We start from the raw sequence: 19275 nt of genomic DNA on the forward strand, positions 1-19275 counted from the left end.
GGAGAGTGGGTTCCCTGGGCCTGTCCTCCCCCTGTCGCACAGCAGTCCTCCCAGTTCCCCTGTTTTCCTGTTCCTCTGTCCCCTGAACCGTGTGCCCACTGCCACTGCCCTCTGGTCCCTGATGTTCTTGGGTTTGTGGATTTGCCTGGGTTACCTGTAGTGGTGGACACACTGCTGCGTGACGTGTCCTGGTGACAGAGGTATGGGCCTGCTGGGTGGGTGCTGTGCTGGTGTTTCCTGTGGGGTGAGGCTCTGTGGTGGCATGTGCCAGTGTGTGGGGAACCGACTGTCCCGAGGTCCCAGATGGGCCGGGCTGGTCATCTAGATCCAGTTGGACAGATTTGCTGTCATCACTGTAGGCCTCTTCTGTGGGGGGAGTGGACATGTCTGGAACCTCCTGTCCAGTGATGTTAAGTAGGGGTCCTGCAGGGGTGTAAAGGCATGATTATTGCATCTGTGTGTGCCATCGTGTGCAATGGGTGGGTGACTGTACCCCAGTGCTTACATTCTTGTCTACAACCTTGTGTGATATTTGGTATGGGGATCTGTGTGGGTATCTGTAGTGGACATGCTTTGATGATGGGTGTCTCTGCTTTGGTGTTGCATGCAGGGCTTGGTGTTTGGATTGGTAGTTTGTAATAGTGGGGCATATGTGAGGTGTTGGAGTGATGGGGGTGAGGGTGAGGGTGGGGTATGTGATAGCATGAAGGTAGGGTGGGGGATGTAATAGTTAAGATTTGACTTACCAGAGTCCATTCCTCCTGCTACTCATGCGAGGCCCTCAGGATGCAGTATAACCAAGACCTGCTCCTCCCATGTTGTCAGTTGTGGGGGAGGAGGTGTGGGTCCGCCACCAGTCCTCTGAACTACAATCTAGTGTCTTGAGACCACGGAACGCACCTTTCCCCGTAGGTCGTTCCACCTCTTCCTGATGTCATCCCGTGTTCTTGGGTGCTGTCCCACTGCGTTGACCCTGTCTTCGATTCTGCGCCATAGTTCCATCTTCCTAGCTATGGAGGTGTGCTGCACCTGTGATCCGAATAGCTGTGGCTCTACCCGGACAGTTTCCTCCACCTTGACCCTGAGCTCCTTCTCAGAGAACCTGGGGTGTCTTCGCGGTGCCATGGTGTGGTGTAGGTGATGTGTGAGGGGATGTGTTTGTGTGTGTTGTCTGAGGTGCGTGGATGTTGTGTGAGTGATGGTGTTGTGTGCCTGTGGATGCCAGTGTTGTTTCTGGTAGTCTCTCTCTCTGACCTTATTTCTCGATTTTCTTTGTAGGGGTTTGTGGGTGATGTGGGTGTGTGTTTTATATTATATTGGGTGTGTGGGAGTGGTGTGTGTATGTGTATCAGGTGTGTGTATTTCAAATTGTCCAATGTGGTTGTGTTTTGTATATGTGTGTGTATTTTGAGTGCAGCGGTGTGTACCGCCAATGGTTTACCATGGTTGAAAGACCGCCGCGTGGATTCGTCGGTCGTGATAGTGTGGGCGTATTCCTGTTGGCGTGACGGTGTCGGTTTTGTTATTGCCAGTTTATCACTGACCTTTGGTGTGGCGGACTTGTGTGGGTGTCTGGATTTTGGCGGATTCCGGACTGTGGGACGTAATAGCTGTGGCAGAATTTCGCCGCCACAGCGGTGTGTTGGTCGTCTTCTGCACGGCGGTCAGCTGGATTTACCGCCAATGTTGAAATGAGGGCCCTAATGTCTTAAGGGTACACTCACTTCAACTTCCTTTTAGTGCGATTGTGAGAAAGTGGATTATTAATTTGGTGAATGGTAGTATACCACAAGTGGTAATGTCACTATTCAAGATAAGGCAGTAAAGGTTTTACTAATTGAAACCTGAGCTTAACCCCTGGCAGCAATGCCACAGGTGAGAAAGGCTGAATTTAAGGTAATGTGTAAGAAATTTACCAAAACAGTTAAAAAGTAAAAAACACAACACAATAAACTCCACTCCATTTAAAAAAAAGAAAAAAAAAAAAAAGAATAATTTAAAGAGCCAAGTGACACCAAATAACAACAATCCAGTAAGGGAAACTGGCGATATGATTTTTTACATTTTTAACTAACAATAGTGCCAAAAAGCACAAAGTACCCACTGCAGGCAACTGCTTGCACTAGATTGGGAGACGGGTAATGTTTGATGCCGACCGCAATAGAGCACAGGTCAGATTTGTTCTGGTCAGAAAGTTACCTTTATGCTTGGAACATTTTTAGAGAAGTGAGAATCTCACTGGGCAAAGCTGCAAGCTGCATCCGAAAACTGGTAATTGATAACAGGTTGGTGAAGGACGAGATCTTGGTGAAGCTGTCGGCGATGGTGGGAAAAGCTCAGAGTGGGAAAAGTCCTGTGTTTGCACCTAGGAAAATCGTCGTTGTAGTTTGGATGCTTCTCAGTGTTGGGACAGATTAAGCTTTCTGTCTTCATGCTCAAACTCTTTTCTGGAAGTCGGATGTCCTTAGTCTGGCAAGGCTGTAAGCTGTAGCCTAGGCAGATATAGGCAGGAAGAGCACACTTTGACACCAGAAAAGGGTTCTGGGACCTCATGAACAACAGTTTAGGAGTCTGGACTCTCTCCAATGGACAACACCAACAGGACCCAGGGCAGGTGCAATGGAAACTGGTTAGCTAGGCTTTTCTAGGAAAGTGGGCTTCTTGCAGGTTTTGTGTCCCTGTAGCTTAACAGGAGGTCAGCCAACTGACCGCAGGATCCCACTAGTTTGTCCTAGGTAAAAGTGGGAACAGTTCCAGGCATAAAGTTCTCCTGATAGGTCTCAACAACAGGTGCCATCCTCCTTCTGTCTTCCACCAGTTCTGAAGAGGGTACCCACGTGTGCCACATTTATGCTTGGCACTAGCCTGTGGGTAGGGGTGACTCCTGGTCCTTCTTTAACCAATAGGGAAAAAGTTCCCAGGGATACCCCTGCCAGCTTTCCCAGCGGTTCCTGTGAGCCCTTCTACAAACCATCCAACAGTGCCCCTCTCTATCTAAATCCAATATGGCAAAATCTTTCTTCCTCTATGTAGAGCTTCTGTCCTCATCCTAGAAGTATGGCCAGGGAAATGAGCAATCCCTCCTCTGTAGTCACTCAAAATCTCTTTTGGGGCAGTTACTCCCACTTGGATTAGTGCTTGGTTAACTAGAGGGACAAACGATGGGCCAGGTCCAAGTTTTAGCTACATCTGCCTGTGACAGAATAGGCCTTTTTGAAGTTAAGTTGCTGGCTACTGCCCAGATAGTCATCCTGTCAGAGGAACAGAACACCTCAGAACACGTCCAATGCCGTTCTCTTCTCAGCTCTGGGGGCAAGTTCACGCCTAACTAAGGAGCTATTCAGCTCCTTTGTGTCAGTTCGAAGCTCATGCAAATAGGCTACTACAGGCTTTAGGCAGATGAAAACTGACTTTTAACAAGCCCCTTTTGTAAAATATTTAATATAAATCCAACCTTACCAATAACTTGGGTTTGTGATAAATATTTTAAAACATCTAAGAACAAACTTTTTATTTGGTTGCTAGGCGGGGATAATATTATTTAATTTACATTTTGTTCCTAATGCTTCCCTGTGGAAATCTAACCCTGCTACAGTGAAAGTAGCTTTTGGGGCCTTATCAGTGTAAGGATATGTGTTAAATTCCACTTTTATATGCGCTACTTCTAAATACCATGCACCCTTCCCGATTTGGGCCTTAAGGGGTAATTTATTCATATTTTAAAATATTAGTGGTGGCCCGATGTGTGCCACAGTCCACTAGTCCATTATTTAACTTACAGGCCATGGAACTTACAGGTAAGTTAAATATGCCATATGGGGGTATAGCCAGTTTCTAAATGTTTTAGGGGTCAGAGCACATGTACTGGGCAGTCATGACACAATGTGCAAAAATCAGCAACAAAATCTTACAAAAAGTGGGGGTGACAACGCAAAAAGTACCATTTTCCTACAGCCTCATTAACATATATTTTCATTGTAATCTTGCAGAATCTGAATTAATAGAGGTTTCTGAAGTGCTGGATTTGCTCCCAGCTCCTGAGCTTAAAACTTTGGCTAAGACCTTTCATCTGGATAATCTAAATGGTCAAAAGCAGCAGCTAATTGAAAGTTTTCTACGACTGGCAAAGCAACGATCGATTTTCAGCTTTGGCCAACACCAGTCTGGAATTGGAACAGTTATCCTAAAAAGGTACATTTTCATTGTAAATGGTTCGGAAGAACATTATTGAAGTTGGCATGACGTTATTAATATATTGTTATTGATCTACATCTGCCTCTTGAGAAATCTTAATTTTTTTGTTTTTTTTTGTTTAATGGATCACAGACAAGTGGTGACAAGCGGTTTATGTAGTAGGCGTTTCCTACAGTGTAAAATAGTAACATTATCCAGGAACACATATGAAATGTGTGTCAAGGTTTACAAATATAGCTACCGCTTCATAAACTGCAGCAAAGAGATGGTGGTCATTTTGTAGTTTTAAAAAAAACATTTTACATTGCAATTTTAACAATATACTCCTCACGTAGCAACTTCAAACATCAGCAGTGGAATAAAATTGAATCACATCATGATAACTGTTTCGCTTTGTGGCACACACTGAGAAATGAAAAAAAAGACTTTTCTTTTATCGTACGCATGATTCCCTTCATTCACATATGTTGTATTATTACTATGACATCATCATGTTGCCTTCATCTCTGTTGACCGCTATTATTTGTTTCTGCTATCTACTTATATCACATCCAGATTTTTCTTGGTCCAGCATGTGAAGGAAGCCTGGCTAGGTCCTCTAGTGGGCGACAAGTTACAGCTCGGTCCACAAGGAGCCAGTGTTTTTTCACTTACCCCTACAACTCATTCTGTAGTTATATCCAAGGTGTGCTGCCCAGTAATATTCCAGACAATTAGGGAAAGTCAGGCCACCTTTGTCTTTAGAAAGCATGAGAATCGCATTAGAGATGCAAAGTGTTTCCCGCCCCATATGAACAAGCGTATTTTGGTCTAGAGTTAAGCAATGTCCAACAACAGTATTGGAGTTGGGACTGCCTGAAACAAATACAGGACTCCAGAAAGGACTTTCATTTTAATGACATTGATACGTCCCAGCCATGATGTTATATTGCCCTCTGTCTCCTTAGATCCTCCAGAACATTTTTTGCGGGTCTTTATCCAGTTGGCCCTAGTTCATCCCTTGTTGCGGTTTAGGATTTACCTAGCGAAACGTGTATCCCACTGGAAGAGTGTCAGTGTTTGAGGGGAGTGCAATTCTCCTGAGAGAATGGTAAAGATATGAGCTTTTTCTTTATTCATTTTAAAGCCAGACACTTGTTCAAATTCTTCTAGGGCTCTGAACAGGCATTGGAGGGATTCAGAGGTATTGGTTAGTGTGCGGAGGATATTGTCTGCAAATAAGTTGAATTTGTTAATCCGCCTCCAAAAGCGATGGCCATTATTATCTTTTGTTTTACCACTGGATCAAAAAGGAGGAGGAGAGAGGACACCTGTGCCTACTGACTTGAGCTACTGCTCATTTATTATGTCTTGGGTAGACAGTCTTCGAGACATGTTGTTTATACTTTGTGGGCTTCAGGCGGCCCATAGACTTCCCATTTGCTAGCTCTAATGTCCTGCTCCTATTCTTGCTCCCCATTTGTTCATGGCATGCATTTGTTATGCCTATTCCTCTGTTAATCCCCCTGGGAGCAAGGACCAAGTACTAATATCCATTTCTCAGGTGCCATTTTAGTATCTATTATCTGAACTACATTTTTCTTTAATCTGGAACATTTCATGCAAGCACTTGTGGTTTACCGAGCTCCGCTGAAAATAGGGCTGTAAATCTTGTTCTTATCTGACAGATGCTGTTACTTATCTGCTTCCTGGCTTTTTATTGACTTGTTATTACTTGCTCCAAGCTCTGTTGTAAACAGGGCTGTAAATCATATTAACTTTTCATATTTCTGGGCATGCAAAGACCAAGATCAAATGTGAGACGCTGTTTTCAGGGTCCGCCTGTTCCATGCCCGAGTCCCACCTGCTTTGCTGCTTGACTCACCCCCACCCAGCCATTGCATGTTTTTGTCTGGGTTTGGCTCGTACTTAATAGAGATGCTCACCCACCTCTAACTACACTACAATAGAAGAGTTCTTTAAGAAACCACAAGAACAGCTACCGCATTGCAACAGTCCTGAAGCAGGCTGTCTTCTATGTTCGAAGTATTGCAGGTGGAATCCCTCTTCCATGTAAGCGACCCGTCTTTCTGTTTTGTAAACCCGGTTACCAACCTTTTTTCCCCTGTGTAAAATGTGTAATTCTTAACTTTTTATTTCATTTTTTCAAATTTGTAATCTGCGTTTTACTACTATTGGTTTGCATTTGTAAGCTTTCTATGCCACACATCTTAATCCGTACCATCTGTGATAGCATGGCCTGGTGTTCTGAGAGAGAGTCATCGGATGATCTGCTCAGAGCTCGATTGCTTCCACCTGGCTGAGCCTCAAGTTTCCAATGAATGATAGCAAAGACTGTAGAGTGTGTTGGTACTGCATGAAAGCATACTTCCTCAGTCCAGGTAAGCCGAAGAGAGGTCATTTTGTTTCTTGTTCGCTGTGATTTATTGTACGCATATACGTGGGCTCTTTCGCTCTGGATGTATCATGTCTATCAGCAGCACGTTACCTCCCTGCTACTTTGAAGCCAGCATTGTAAGTTGCAGGTAGGCTAACTACAGTGTGCTGCAGGGGGGTAGGGGAAAAGTTGGTTGAGTTTGTCAGTTAAATGCCAAAATAAATTGTTTATAAAGCCCATTTTAATTCTAAGTGTTTCTCCTTCATGTCCTGAGTGGGCCATTATTCAAAGAAAAACATAAAACATCATTCACCTTACAACATTTTAGAAATATACAAATATTATGCAGCTTTCACCTAAATTTATGTTTGGCTGTTTTGTTGTTTAATTAGATAGTAACTTTGGCAACTGAGATTACAATATGGATGCTGTTTTAACCTGCACATTATGTAAATTTTTGCAAACCTTCAAATTAAATGCACAAAAGGGTATAATTGAATGTAAAACATGAGTGAACATTTTTACTTTTCTGTGTTTGTTTTTAATGCCAGTGTTGCTAGGGGTTTCGTTCCATTTTTTGGGGTGCTTTTCCCTGCTGTCGTTCCACTAGGAAGTATGCACACCGTTGCAGATGTCAGCTGTTTCCTGTTGAAGTCAGAGCATTGTTTGCTTCTGAAGGGGCTGGCACATTCCAGGGTTGTATGGTTATTATGAGGCACGTGTGAGTGGCAACATTTGGTGTCTGCCTCTTGGGGCAGGGACAGCCATTGTGCAAGATCTGAATTGCCAAGCCTCTCCAGCAAATAAGGTCTTATCATGTGTCTGAATTCCCTTTAACAAACAACTATTTGTCCATTTGGTAATTCCTTGTATTATCACGTGCATGACAAGATATGATGCAGGGCTCCTTACTGTGATTTTTATGTATTGGAAAATGTATGCAGGATCAAGTATGAATGGCTTGTTTTTTATATTTGTACTTGTTTCTGTGTTCATCATTTCAAGGGACAAGGCATGTTTTCTTTTGACTTAGGCTGACTTAATGTCTCGAAGTGCACTTCAGAAATCACATGTTCATCAATGCAAATGTAGTGTTAAAGGGCTAAAACGTATTCTCAACAAACATTCTTGTAATTTAAATTCTAGAGTGAGCTGCTTGTACACCCTTTTGAAATTTGTATGGAGATAAGATTAGAGAGGTTTTGAACTGTAATAGAACACCAGTTGAATTCTTATTCCTTGCTCTAGTGATAATTTGTAGACATTTCACGAGAGCTGAGGTCCTGGGCCTGAACTTACATTCTATCCTTAATCTGTGCGTGTATGTTGGAAAAGACCTACTGTGGTCTTACCCAGAACTTATAGTGGACTTATAGTCCACCTATTGCGTATTGCCTGTTTACGAACTACAGGAAACGTGTAGTAAATTAGCTGGGTTATGCACATGGAAGAAAGACTCCAAGGCAGGGTTGTGAAAAGAGCTAGAGTAATGGCTTTATGCTAATAACACTGACAAACGCCAGGCCTCGAAAAATCATAACATTTTTACTAGACCTGCAGGTCAAGTAACTTGAGTAATCTACTCTCGAATAACTCTAATGTATTAGACGTGTAAATGGGTCTCAATGTGTGACCCTAGGCAAATAGTTGACGGAGTCACTTTTTTCTTCATTTTCATATGAGTGAACCTTCAAATATGTGAGCTCAGCATTTCTGATGTACAAAAGGACCTCATTTTTTATTATTTTTATTAAATGGACTAAACGTTTGCTTCATGAATAAAAATAATCTAGTCCACATATAGGAGACTCATGATACATGACTTGTCTCTTAGCTTACTTGTAGCATTGCTATCAGGGCAGGAGTGTCTCAGTTTATGTTTAAACGTTTATTTTGAATACATTACTAAGGCATGATGTGGTCGCACACTGTCATTTATACACAGTAAGTTTCCAAGAAATGTCCAAACACCTTCCCACTAACTTGCAGCTGTACTGATAAAACTATATAATATATATTAACAATTTGTGAAAATTGGGTTTCAGAAAACATTTATATTTTGCACATAACCAAGTGTCTAATTTATTTTCATCCTATTAAAATATTTTTTTCATCCAACAAAAGTACAAGCAATGAGCTTTCACAACTACTGAAATATGTTTTGAAATGTTTGTACAGTTGACTTAGAAATGTAAATGTGTGTTAGGAAAAAACTGACACCCTACAACCTTTCGTTTTTACACACCTTTTACATCTGGTCAGAAAGTTCACCTTAGAAAATCCTAGAACTCTGCATTCAGAAGGAAAAATAATTTTGTAAGACAAACTGACTTTTGACCTTTGTCTCTGTTCTCTGTCAACTCGCCAGAAGTGGTGAGCAGGTCCTACAAATAGCTTGAACTGATAAAATATGACTCACCATAGTGAGTAGGCGAGTATATTTTTTAGGTCTGAACGATCTGTGATGCTCAGTGCTGACATAATGGCCACCACCAGCTACGGGACCCGAGAACCTATATCTCATTAAAAACAGCCACAGCACCGTGTACAACTGCATTAACATTGCCATTGCCTATGTCTCTCGGATTGCTGAGACCTATTGGCTTTGCCTGTGCTTGTCTGGATAACTGCCATGGGGACTCCGTATGCTCCCATCATTTTATCCATCATACTAGGCCAGAGTTGAAGCTTGTTTAACTGTGCTTTTGAAAAGACCCAGCTCATGCTGTTAAAAGCTGTCTTTGCATCAAGCATGGCAATTAAAGGGTAGGTGTTACTTCTATGAGTTTTGTCAACCAAGTGAGCGAGACAGAGAACGTTATCAGCTCTCTGTCCTTTACGAACAAGCCTTCTTGGTTGGGATCAATCAGTCTGGGGAGATGGGGTTCAGGCGAATCACTAGTATTTATGTGTAGAGATTTGCATCTGTATTTAGGAGGGAAGTAGGAAGAAACGAAAAAACAATTGTATACATTTTTACCCGGTTTGGGGATGAGAGTATCTCTGCTTCGCACATGGTGAGAGTTAGCCCAGAGCTCTGTGAGAAGGAGTTTGAATAGAGGTAGTAAGTGATCCTGTAGTGCACTGGAAAATGTTTTATAGAACTTTAATGAAAGGCTGTCTGGCCCAGAAGATTTACCTGATGGTATTGCTTTGATCACTTGTTGCAGCTCGGTCACATCCATGGGAGCTTTAAGCAGCTATCTATAATCAGGAGGGATAGGCAGCCTTTTTTGGTGTCTCAATTACTTCTCAATAACCTTGGGGTTCTCATTACCTTGTTTATAAAGAGTTCAATCAGATTTACAGAACACAGCATGTTTTTTTCTCTCTAGTTGCCCAGTCTCCCTACTCTGTCATGTGGAGCAAATTATTTAGTTACTTATACTCTAAGCTCGCTGGCCAGTAAAGTGCCTGCCTTATTGTCTTTGCCAGTGAATGGTTGTCCTATTGGAAGCCTGATTGGTTCTACACATTTTTCGCTGTCTCTTCATTATGGCCACTTTTCTAGAAGGATTTGGTTGTCTAGGATCGTTAGTGCCTTGATCTCAGAGGTGAGGGATTTCTGAAGTCCCCTCTGGCATCCTTCCTCAGTCTTTAGGGTTTCCCCAATTCAGATCAGTAATTCAGTCAGTATAGGACCACTCTGTAAGCAGGGTGTACCACAACTTCCATCTAGTGCCTTGTAACTCCAAAATCATTCCTGCTGATCTCAGCAATCTTACAATCAAATCCACACAGAGACTTGCTACCATGCATGTCACACATGTTACTTGAAAGTGCTTATTAAACCATTGCCAGGCATTGTAAAAAAATAATTAATGGTTGGAAATTGTCAAGGATGCTGCTGGTGACCTTATGACTCTCACAATTGCCCATTTTAGAGTTGCTTACATGAAAGATGTATTTTTGTTTTTTTCCCCTAGGGCGAAGGAACAAGTGGGCAAATGTGTCCGTGTCTGCCGGGCTCCTCGTGCTGTATTCTCTCGTGTCCTGCTGCTGTTTTCTTTGACTGATTCCATGGAGGTGGAAGAGGCTGCAAGTGGTGGTCAAGCACAGCTTTCCACGGTTCTCATGGTCAACATGGGGCGTATGATATTCCCAACCTATACTGTGAATAGGAAAACAAAAATCTTCCAGGACAGAGAGGACCTTATATGGTAAATAATTTGGAATGCTGTGTCTGTGGTTGACTTGCAGGAGCTAGCTTCTTTCTGGCTAGCAGTGAGTGAGTGCCAGGAATGAAACATATGTAGAATACATTTCCTCAAACTTGTTATCATTCTTGTCACCATTTCTGCTTTCCATTTTCAGGTAAAAGTAAGGGCTTCTGTTATAATAATTATTTGAAGAATGTGAGTATTAAGCAGTAGGGCATAGGTGATTGCCTTCGTAGCAGTTATCACCAGTGGCTTGTGAACTTTGAAAGTTGTGGGGCGTAAAGCAGTGTCCTGAATTGCACTATGCCTTTGAGTATAAATGAGTTTGACATCTGAAAGAGGCTCTTGAGGCTGGTCCATTTGAGATAATGTGCAAAAATCAAATAACATGCACCACTGTGGCCATACAGATCTATTAATATACTTCTTGAAGCATTACTCATACAACAAGTGATACAGCAACTCAGAAGAGCCCCTCTGCCAAGATTTTTATTGTATCTGCAGCAAGAGGCCTTCACAGTTCAGAATTGATACTGAAAATTCAATGTGAACTATTTTTTAAAATAATTTATATGTTTATTTTCAGTAAATGCAATTATGTTGTCCCCAAGCCACATGTTTGCATTTCTTATAGCAGCAGAAGCATTTGTTTCCATATCAGCACAAGAAATTATCACAAGTAATTCGGAAATATGTAGAAAATTTGCTAATTTTGCCTCAACTATATTTTTGTCTGGAATCAATAGTGGACATTTTATCTCAACACAAAGGACAGAATCGGGAAGGGCAGCAGCAGTGATAGCTATGAGAAGAAAAGCAGGAATATAGAATAAAATCGGAAGAAAGAAATAGCAAAAGAATGAATAGGACACAGTAGGAGCAGAGATGCAGCTAGGAATGAAGGTAAAAAGGAAGGGAGGGAAAATGTTTAAAAAAAAAAGATGTGATAATGAAAACATTTAAAGACAATGAAGAAGAAAAGAAGGGATGAAAGCAAAATGGGAGGAAATACAGCAAGGTGTAAAGAAGGAAAGAAAATTAAATTAGTGCATAAAGGGCAGAAAGATATAAAGAACGAGAAATGGAACAAATGAAGAATTAACAGTAAGAAAGATAGTAAGATGAAAGGTGGAATGAAAGGAAAAAATGAAAGAAAGTAATGTAAAGGAGGAAAGAATTATAAAAAAACAGAAGCCAAGAAGGAACAAAGAATAAAAGAAAAGACAGAAAACGAAGGGAGTAAATGAAAGGGGAAACAATCCCCATCGGCCTTCATAGAATTGTTAGCGATCGCTCATTTTGTTTTATACCATATTGTTCAAAGTGGGAGGTACTTTATTTTTCCAGTTATTCCTTTGCTATTAATGTAAAGACCCATCCTATGGTGTTCACCACAGAGCTCATCCTGTTCAATCTGTCAGAGAGTTCACAATGTAAAACCTTTTACTATTGTATTTGTGAGGATGTTGTGCCATGCAAAGCCCCTTTCTGCTATATTTGGCAGCTGGTATACCATAATTATGTTTTTTATTAGTTATGAGCAAGAGAACCGCTTCATAGGTAGGCAGATTCAACTGCTGCCAATCACATGCACATAAAAAAGATGATCATCAAAAGGATGAAGCCACCCCAGATTTCCCTACACTATTCTTTTTGTGATTGCTGAGCTGTGCAGATAGCTAAAGGAGTTTCCAGACAGATTTAACAGATGTGGACCTACATTTTGTGAGAATGTGCACTGCACTAAATAACAACAGAAAACAAACCTATCCCCACCATGGCGTGAGGACAACCTTCTTGAAGCGGTCCATTTGCTGTATCATTACATACAACAATGCCCTGACGGGGAAAGATCGACAAATTATTTATATATCATAAAACAACATAGGTGAAAACAAAAAAACTATTTATTCATATAAATATATATATTCATTTATTTACTTATACATAAATATCAATTTAATATATTCATCCTATATGGACAACCCATCTAGTAAAACAACACACCAAAGGACAGATAGTGTGAAAAAGAAAAGTGCTCGTGATAGAGAGAATAATAATACATATTCCAATGAATCAAAAACCTATACAAAAATCATTAAAAACAGTTGGTTGGTTCTTTTCTGTTTGCTGCATTTACTCCATTCCAAATCCTCAGAGAGTCTAAATCAATTCCTTATAATCCTCCAAAGATCCTCTGCAGAAACCAATCCAGACTATGATATATCCGTCGACTGATGATGGTCAAATGGTGGGTTGTACAAGTGTGCATACTGCCCAGGAGCAGTGAGAATGTATCTAAAGAATGGTAGAACTTCTCTCAGTTACAGACCGTTGCATGCTTGCTGCAGTAACACTTTTGTTTCTGCATGAAGTCAGTGCCACCTCCTCATTTGCGTTGATCACAATTTGGAAGGGGAGCCCCAACACCCATATGAAGCATTTAACATTCCATTTCACAAACATAATTTATGGAATTGGTCTGATACCATTGTGGTTGTTAGATTTGCTATGTAATTCTTTTCTTAGATGCTCCTTATCCTAACTCAAAGACTTGCACTTCAGTTAGGGTCTCATCGCCCCTGCAGCCCATTGCAAGCTCTTTCAGCCAGTGACAGGCTGACTTTATCTGTATACTTTTTTTAACAACATTATTTATCATTTTCTGTAGCCCCAGGTAAGACAAACAACATGATCCCACAAGGGGAGTAACATTGAGTTCCAAAGGTGTTGTGGTAGTTTAGTTGAAAGTGCCAACATAACATGAATACATTTATAAACATAATTGCGAATCGGGGTTGATAGAGGGGAAGAGGTGGCGGTGGGGGGCGGATCGGTTACCAATGCAAGCTTTGTTTAGGGACAGCATGTCCCATGCAGGCAGCGATAGTCTGATCAGGAACATGGGAATATATACTGCAGGTTAACCATTAGTTTGAAGGGGTGGGCCCCAGAGTTCAATAAGTATGCACAAAGCGGCTGCCCTAATATCTTTGGGGCGAGAGGTGGGAGGCTGCACAGTGGCATATATCTTGCTGGTAGAATCACACTAGACTAGGCTGTTCAGCCAAGCAGGTGTGGTTGGAGAGCTTTTGTTGCCCCTGTCTCCTGCTTGGCTAGCAGTAGCTCTATCACCGTGAATCTGGGGACTCCCTGTGGGATGTTCTTCACATAACCAAGCAAGACCAGGAGTGGGTTTGGGACCAGGTTGAGGCCTTTTCATTAAGAAGAGTCTGGAAAATACCTTACACCAACGTTTCTCTATGTGGCTGCATGTCCATGTCAGATGTGTGAAGTCGGAATTGTCTGTGTGATATTTGGAGCAATTGGTGGATCTTGAAGGGTCTATGAGCGCCAGTGTGCTAAGTGTGGTGTATGCTTTACCAGGATACTTTTTTTGGCTGTGGTTATATGCTATGTACTTTAATGACAGAGTTAACATGTTAAGTGGCAAAAATGTCAAACCATTTTGCAAGCCTGTAATAACCAGGGATCTCCAGCGAGTAGCTCTCGAGCTACCCATAAGCAGCTCTCCTGTGTGTAGCCCGGCCTACAAAAACTGAAACATTGATATTTTAAACAAACATGTAAACTTGTCTGATGTGGTTAGTATTCGAATTCTAATGATAGTCATAGCTCTGGATATTTTTTTTCAACATTAGTAGCTTTCACTACAAAAAAGGTTGGAGACCCCTTGAACATTTGACTGGCATGAAATCGTGTATCACATACTGATAAGAAATTAGGATGAAGCCACTAACTCAGGCCACAAATCCCAGTGTATATATTTAGTTAATCTGCTAATAATATTTACTTTTCTAAATAGTCTCAGACACTCTGAGATGGCGTTGTGGACCCCCAGGGGCCTGCAGGCCACAGGTCAAGAACCACTGCTCTAGAGCATACAGCTGACGTGTGTCCAGCTCCATGAGACAATTAATTATATTTTCACTCCATTTCTACTATTCCACTTTTATGGTCAGCGAATCTGAATACCACAAGCCTTAATACAGCACACAGTTGTGATTCTTGTAATTAATTGAAAGTCTTTATGGTGCTACCATACTCCCTTTGCAGAGGTGCACAGTGGACACCGTTGGCCTTCGAGCTAGAATTGAAAGATATACTAATTCCAGAGGACAGTGCCCTAGTGGAATTCCCTCCACCACAGGGACAGTATTGTGAAGGGTATTCTGCTCCAAGGGGTTTTTCCTTTAGTGCCAGTCTCTAAGTCCATTTTTAATTCCCTCTGAATTAAAGGACAGGTATCATTTGATCCAAGGCATTAAAGACAATTTGTTATTTCCTGGTACTGTTTCACCTCTCACATGTACTAGGTTAGTTTCTGTTATTCCCTGCCTCACTCTCTATTATGCCTAGATTTTAAAATGAACACAGACTGCACTGGTAGAATTCCAACATTTCACATTGGAATTGGATGGCAGTAAATCATAAAATATGAACCATAGCTTACACTCTGCCTTGCACCAAAATCAGGATTGCAAGGGTGATAGGTATGTTTTTTCTTACTTCCTTTCCGTTGTGAACTGCTGAGTTCGTTTTTGTTATAATTTCCTTAATGAACCCGGTCAAGGAGGCAAAAGCCAGGAGAATAAAATTAGCCTCTGCAAGGGAGCGAAGGATTTTGAGAGAAGAAGAAATAGAGGCAATTAAGTGATAAGCAGAGCTTTATTGTGATTTAGAGTATTTCATAATCGGAAGGAGTTTCTAATAAATGCTGTATATGCCACTTCAAAATGTTGAAGGTGTTCCAAAGCTCCAAACTTTGAAGGTGTTCCAAAGCTCCAAACTTTATTTTTTGTGAGCAGTTGTGTAGAGTTTACTCAAGGCAGAAAGTTAAGATGACATGTGACAATACCTTGCCTCATGAAAAATATGGTAAGCTGCTGAATACATTTTGTATGTTATATACTCTTGAGATAGTGGTTAAATACTGATTAGTATTTAAAAAAAATGAAAAAATACTCTAGGCCGTCAACCGAATAGAGTAATTGTCTGTGATAAGGCCTACTTCATATTGATAGGAACTGCAGAATCAGATCTCTTTGTCCATCATTGATCAGGGTGGCACTCCTCGTTTCAGCATTCTTATTCCAAACAGCAAAGCCAGTTTTCTAATGGCTGTATGTTATTTTGACTTTGATAAAGCATTTGATACAATGGACTGAGGGTACCTCTCCTGGGTCTTGCAAAGGGCGGGGATTGGTCCTCGCTTCCGTAGCTTCATTCAAGTGCTTTACTCTAACCCAGGGGCTCGGTTACAGATTAATGAGGTAGTCCCCGACGAGTTCCCCATACGCCATGGGACTTGTCAAGGCTGCCCCTTGTACTCTCTCCTCTTTGCCCTGGCCATCATTACTACTTTGTTCTGATGCGCAGGTGTGAGTCTTGGAGTGGGACACAGGACATGAGGATTGCACTGCACAGATGATGTCCTCCTGTTTCTCTCCAACCCTAAAACAAGCTGCCCTCACTGTTTCTAGCTCCTCCGGCTCTCTGCTGAGGCATCTGGACTACATATTAACCTAGCCACATTGATACTGGTGCCGTGGTTTACATTGTGGAGCTGTGTTGACTGGCAGACTACCATCCCTGTACGTCAATTGAGCTTCTGCTACCTAGGTATACAAATGGTGCTTCATCTCGCACTGACCTGGTCCCTTAACCTTACCCTGCTGACTAGTAGAGTTAGGGCATATCTACAGAAGTGGCAATCCCTCTTGCTTAACATGATGGGCTGGATGGCCCTCTGGTGTTGCCAAGATTTTTATACCTTTTTCAAAACTTTCCCCAACTGATACCCTGCCATTGGTTCAGCAAGATGGGTTTGATGGCGATCTCTTTTCTCTGGCATAACTCTAGGTTACACCTGGCCTTTGTGAACTGTCGGCATGCCCCATAAATTGGCAAGCTCGGTACGACCAACCATTATCTTTGTTACCTCGCATCACAGCTTCTGATGATAAATGACTGGCTCAAAGGGGGATGGTCCAACCCAGCATATAGAGTGGAGCTGACCTCACTAGGGTTTCCCTGGATCTTGGCCATGCTATATGGTGCCAGTGTCTCCACTGCATGCCAAAGGTGACCCGGGTGATCTTTCTTGAGTGGCGGGCTGCTCTTCGTCACACTGGGTGGCACGCCAAACTCACCCAACAGACTCCCCTGTGGCAGGGTACATGGTTGGGTGCACCGGCTGCACAAGAGGGATTCGCTAATTTTGATGCCATTGGCATCTCGCAATTGGGCAGCACCTCGTCTGGTATGCAACTGTGTTCCTTTCAGGAACTCCAATCCATTTATGCGCTATCCGCTACACATTTCCACAGATATCTACAATTGTGATACGTGCTATGTACCCACATTCCATATGGCATGCTTCTACTTGAATTTAGCCCTGTGGAAGCTAAGATCCTGATGGGTGCATTGGGGAAGGGTGGTGTCTCACAGATATAACGCACACCGATTAATAATGCCCCCGCTACACTGGAACACCTTCCTTTCTGATGGGAGGGCTGGTTGGGATCGATGACGGATGAAAATTGGGGTAATGCATTGATGGCCCCTGATTCATTACAATCTCCTCCAGATGCAAACGTACTACCTCTACTGTGCTTATCTCCCTCCTGACTGACTGTCTAAGGCGGATATCTTTTTCAGTCCTGCATGCTTTCATTGCTCACAAACTCCTGTGGAGTTCTACCACATGGTTTCGACCTGTCCTGAGATGAAATGGTACTGGACTGCGGTAGCCGTGGAACTATCGGCGGTACTCGGATGGGAGGTGGAACTTTTATTGCAGTTGCTGCTTTTAGGTATCTTTGAGGGCGCTGGAGGCTCGCAGGCCGACCGAGCGCTTTTGGGGACAGCTACCATGGTGGCCAAATGAGAGATAGCTGCCCACTGGAGAGCACCCGAGCCCCCCACACTGGCGTCGTGGAGTGGACTGGTGCGCCCAGCAGGAGAGGCAGGTGTATGAGGCCAGTGGATGCCCTTCCAAGCATGCCTGGATTTAGGGTAAATAGTAGGACCATTCTGGACTGAGTCCGCCACTGTAACCGTACTTGCATGATGACCATTCATTTTTTCTGCTATTTACACTGTGGATTTTGTGTCTCTGCTGTACTCTAAATGCGAGGTATTGCTGTTGCACTATGATCACTGAGAATGATGTGACTCTTGAGACCAATAAAATTTCTTTATCCAAAAAAAAATGTTCGGGGAGAAAAAACAATTTTCTCGGAAAAGGAGGCATAACAATGGCTGCCTTACTGTTGCATTAATTCTCTTCATCACTAGTTTTGTTCAGTGATTAATTTGCCTCTGGCTATGCATATAGTGACAACTTGGTATTGGGGTGTCTATAAAAATGAGAGAGGATAAATCTCATCAAGAAAGAAGATAACCATTCTTTGAAAAAAGCTCATTGACAGCCCATACTTCAACACAAAAGCATTGACCCTGAAAATGGAGGTAAGCTCATAAAAATTGTATTTCTCAAGAACAACACTTATAGTATTGATCTTAAGTTCTCACTTAAAGCTCACACATACCCACCTCATCCCCGTGCAGCTCGGGAGTATGCAACACCCAAAAACATAAATCAGCAGACAACCATGTCTCAATTTTTAATCGAATATTGACTCCTACACCTTGGACTTCTCCATTGTCACAATTTGTTGGGGGATTCTTATCTTGCAGAATCATATTAGGAAGAGTTGAGCGAGTTTACAGTGCCTCTTAGGACCACACTGTCCATTCTTATTTATGAAAAGGAGAGAAGGGTGCTAGAAGGCATAACTGAGAATGTATAGGAAGATGGATGGACAGAATATAAAATGATAACAAGGGGCTGTGGTGTTCCAGCTCTAGGTAGCATTTTCAATTTATTCTGAAGTCAGCAAAGATGTTATTGGCATCACATGTCTTTAGCAGGAAAACTGTAGGGTGAGAGGACAGAGAAAGGTCAAATGTGTTATTTTACGTCCAGACTCGGATATCTTTGGTCCGTAGCTGTTTTGTTTCCCCATTTATCTGAAACAGATGGTGTTGTAAATTAAATAGGCAAGTTTATGTTTGAATTTGACTTTAATGGGAAGCTAATGCAGGCCTTTCAAGACCGAGGTGAAATTTTTGTTGTGCCTGACACAGAACTTGCTGCTGATCACGGTGAGTGTTGACAATGTGGATTTAGGAATTTCTCTACGGTGACATGTCCATAATTTGTATGGGAGATTATAAGAGCTGGGACCACTTGGTAAAAGTTACTTGATGTCAAAAGAGACCTCTTGCAGTTTTACATTGATAGTGAAGGGGAGAGGCAAGGGATTTTACTTAATTTGAAAGAGAAGAATTGAAGACATCTAATTGTAACTGATCAGCCATGCCTAGAAGAAAGATTTAATTCATTTTTTTTGTGGTCATGTCTAGTCTGTGGAACTTTAATGACCTCTACTGTTTGAAGTTTTAAGGCAATCCTCAGCAGTATGAATACCTTGGAGGGAAAGAGTTTTTATGAAAATG

The 19275-nt window shown here is 42.0% G+C and overlaps 1 protein-coding gene across 1 annotated transcript in view; it reads left to right on the forward strand.

The window, feature by feature from the left end:
* FAN1 (FANCD2 and FANCI associated nuclease 1) overlaps nucleotides 1–19275 on the forward strand; it is a 231126-nt gene that overhangs the window by 44229 nt on the left and 167622 nt on the right. Inside the window, exons 4-5 of the mRNA XM_069222393.1 lie at nucleotides 3990–4191; nucleotides 10498–10731. Of these exons, the coding sequence (XP_069078494.1) occupies nucleotides 3990–4191; nucleotides 10498–10731 (436 nt within the window). The remainder of the gene's footprint in view (nucleotides 1–3989; nucleotides 4192–10497; nucleotides 10732–19275) is intronic.

Source organism: Pleurodeles waltl, chromosome 3_1 (assembly GCF_031143425.1).
Source record: "Pleurodeles waltl isolate 20211129_DDA chromosome 3_1, aPleWal1.hap1.20221129, whole genome shotgun sequence".
NCBI lineage: Eukaryota > Metazoa > Chordata > Amphibia > Caudata > Salamandridae > Pleurodeles > Pleurodeles waltl.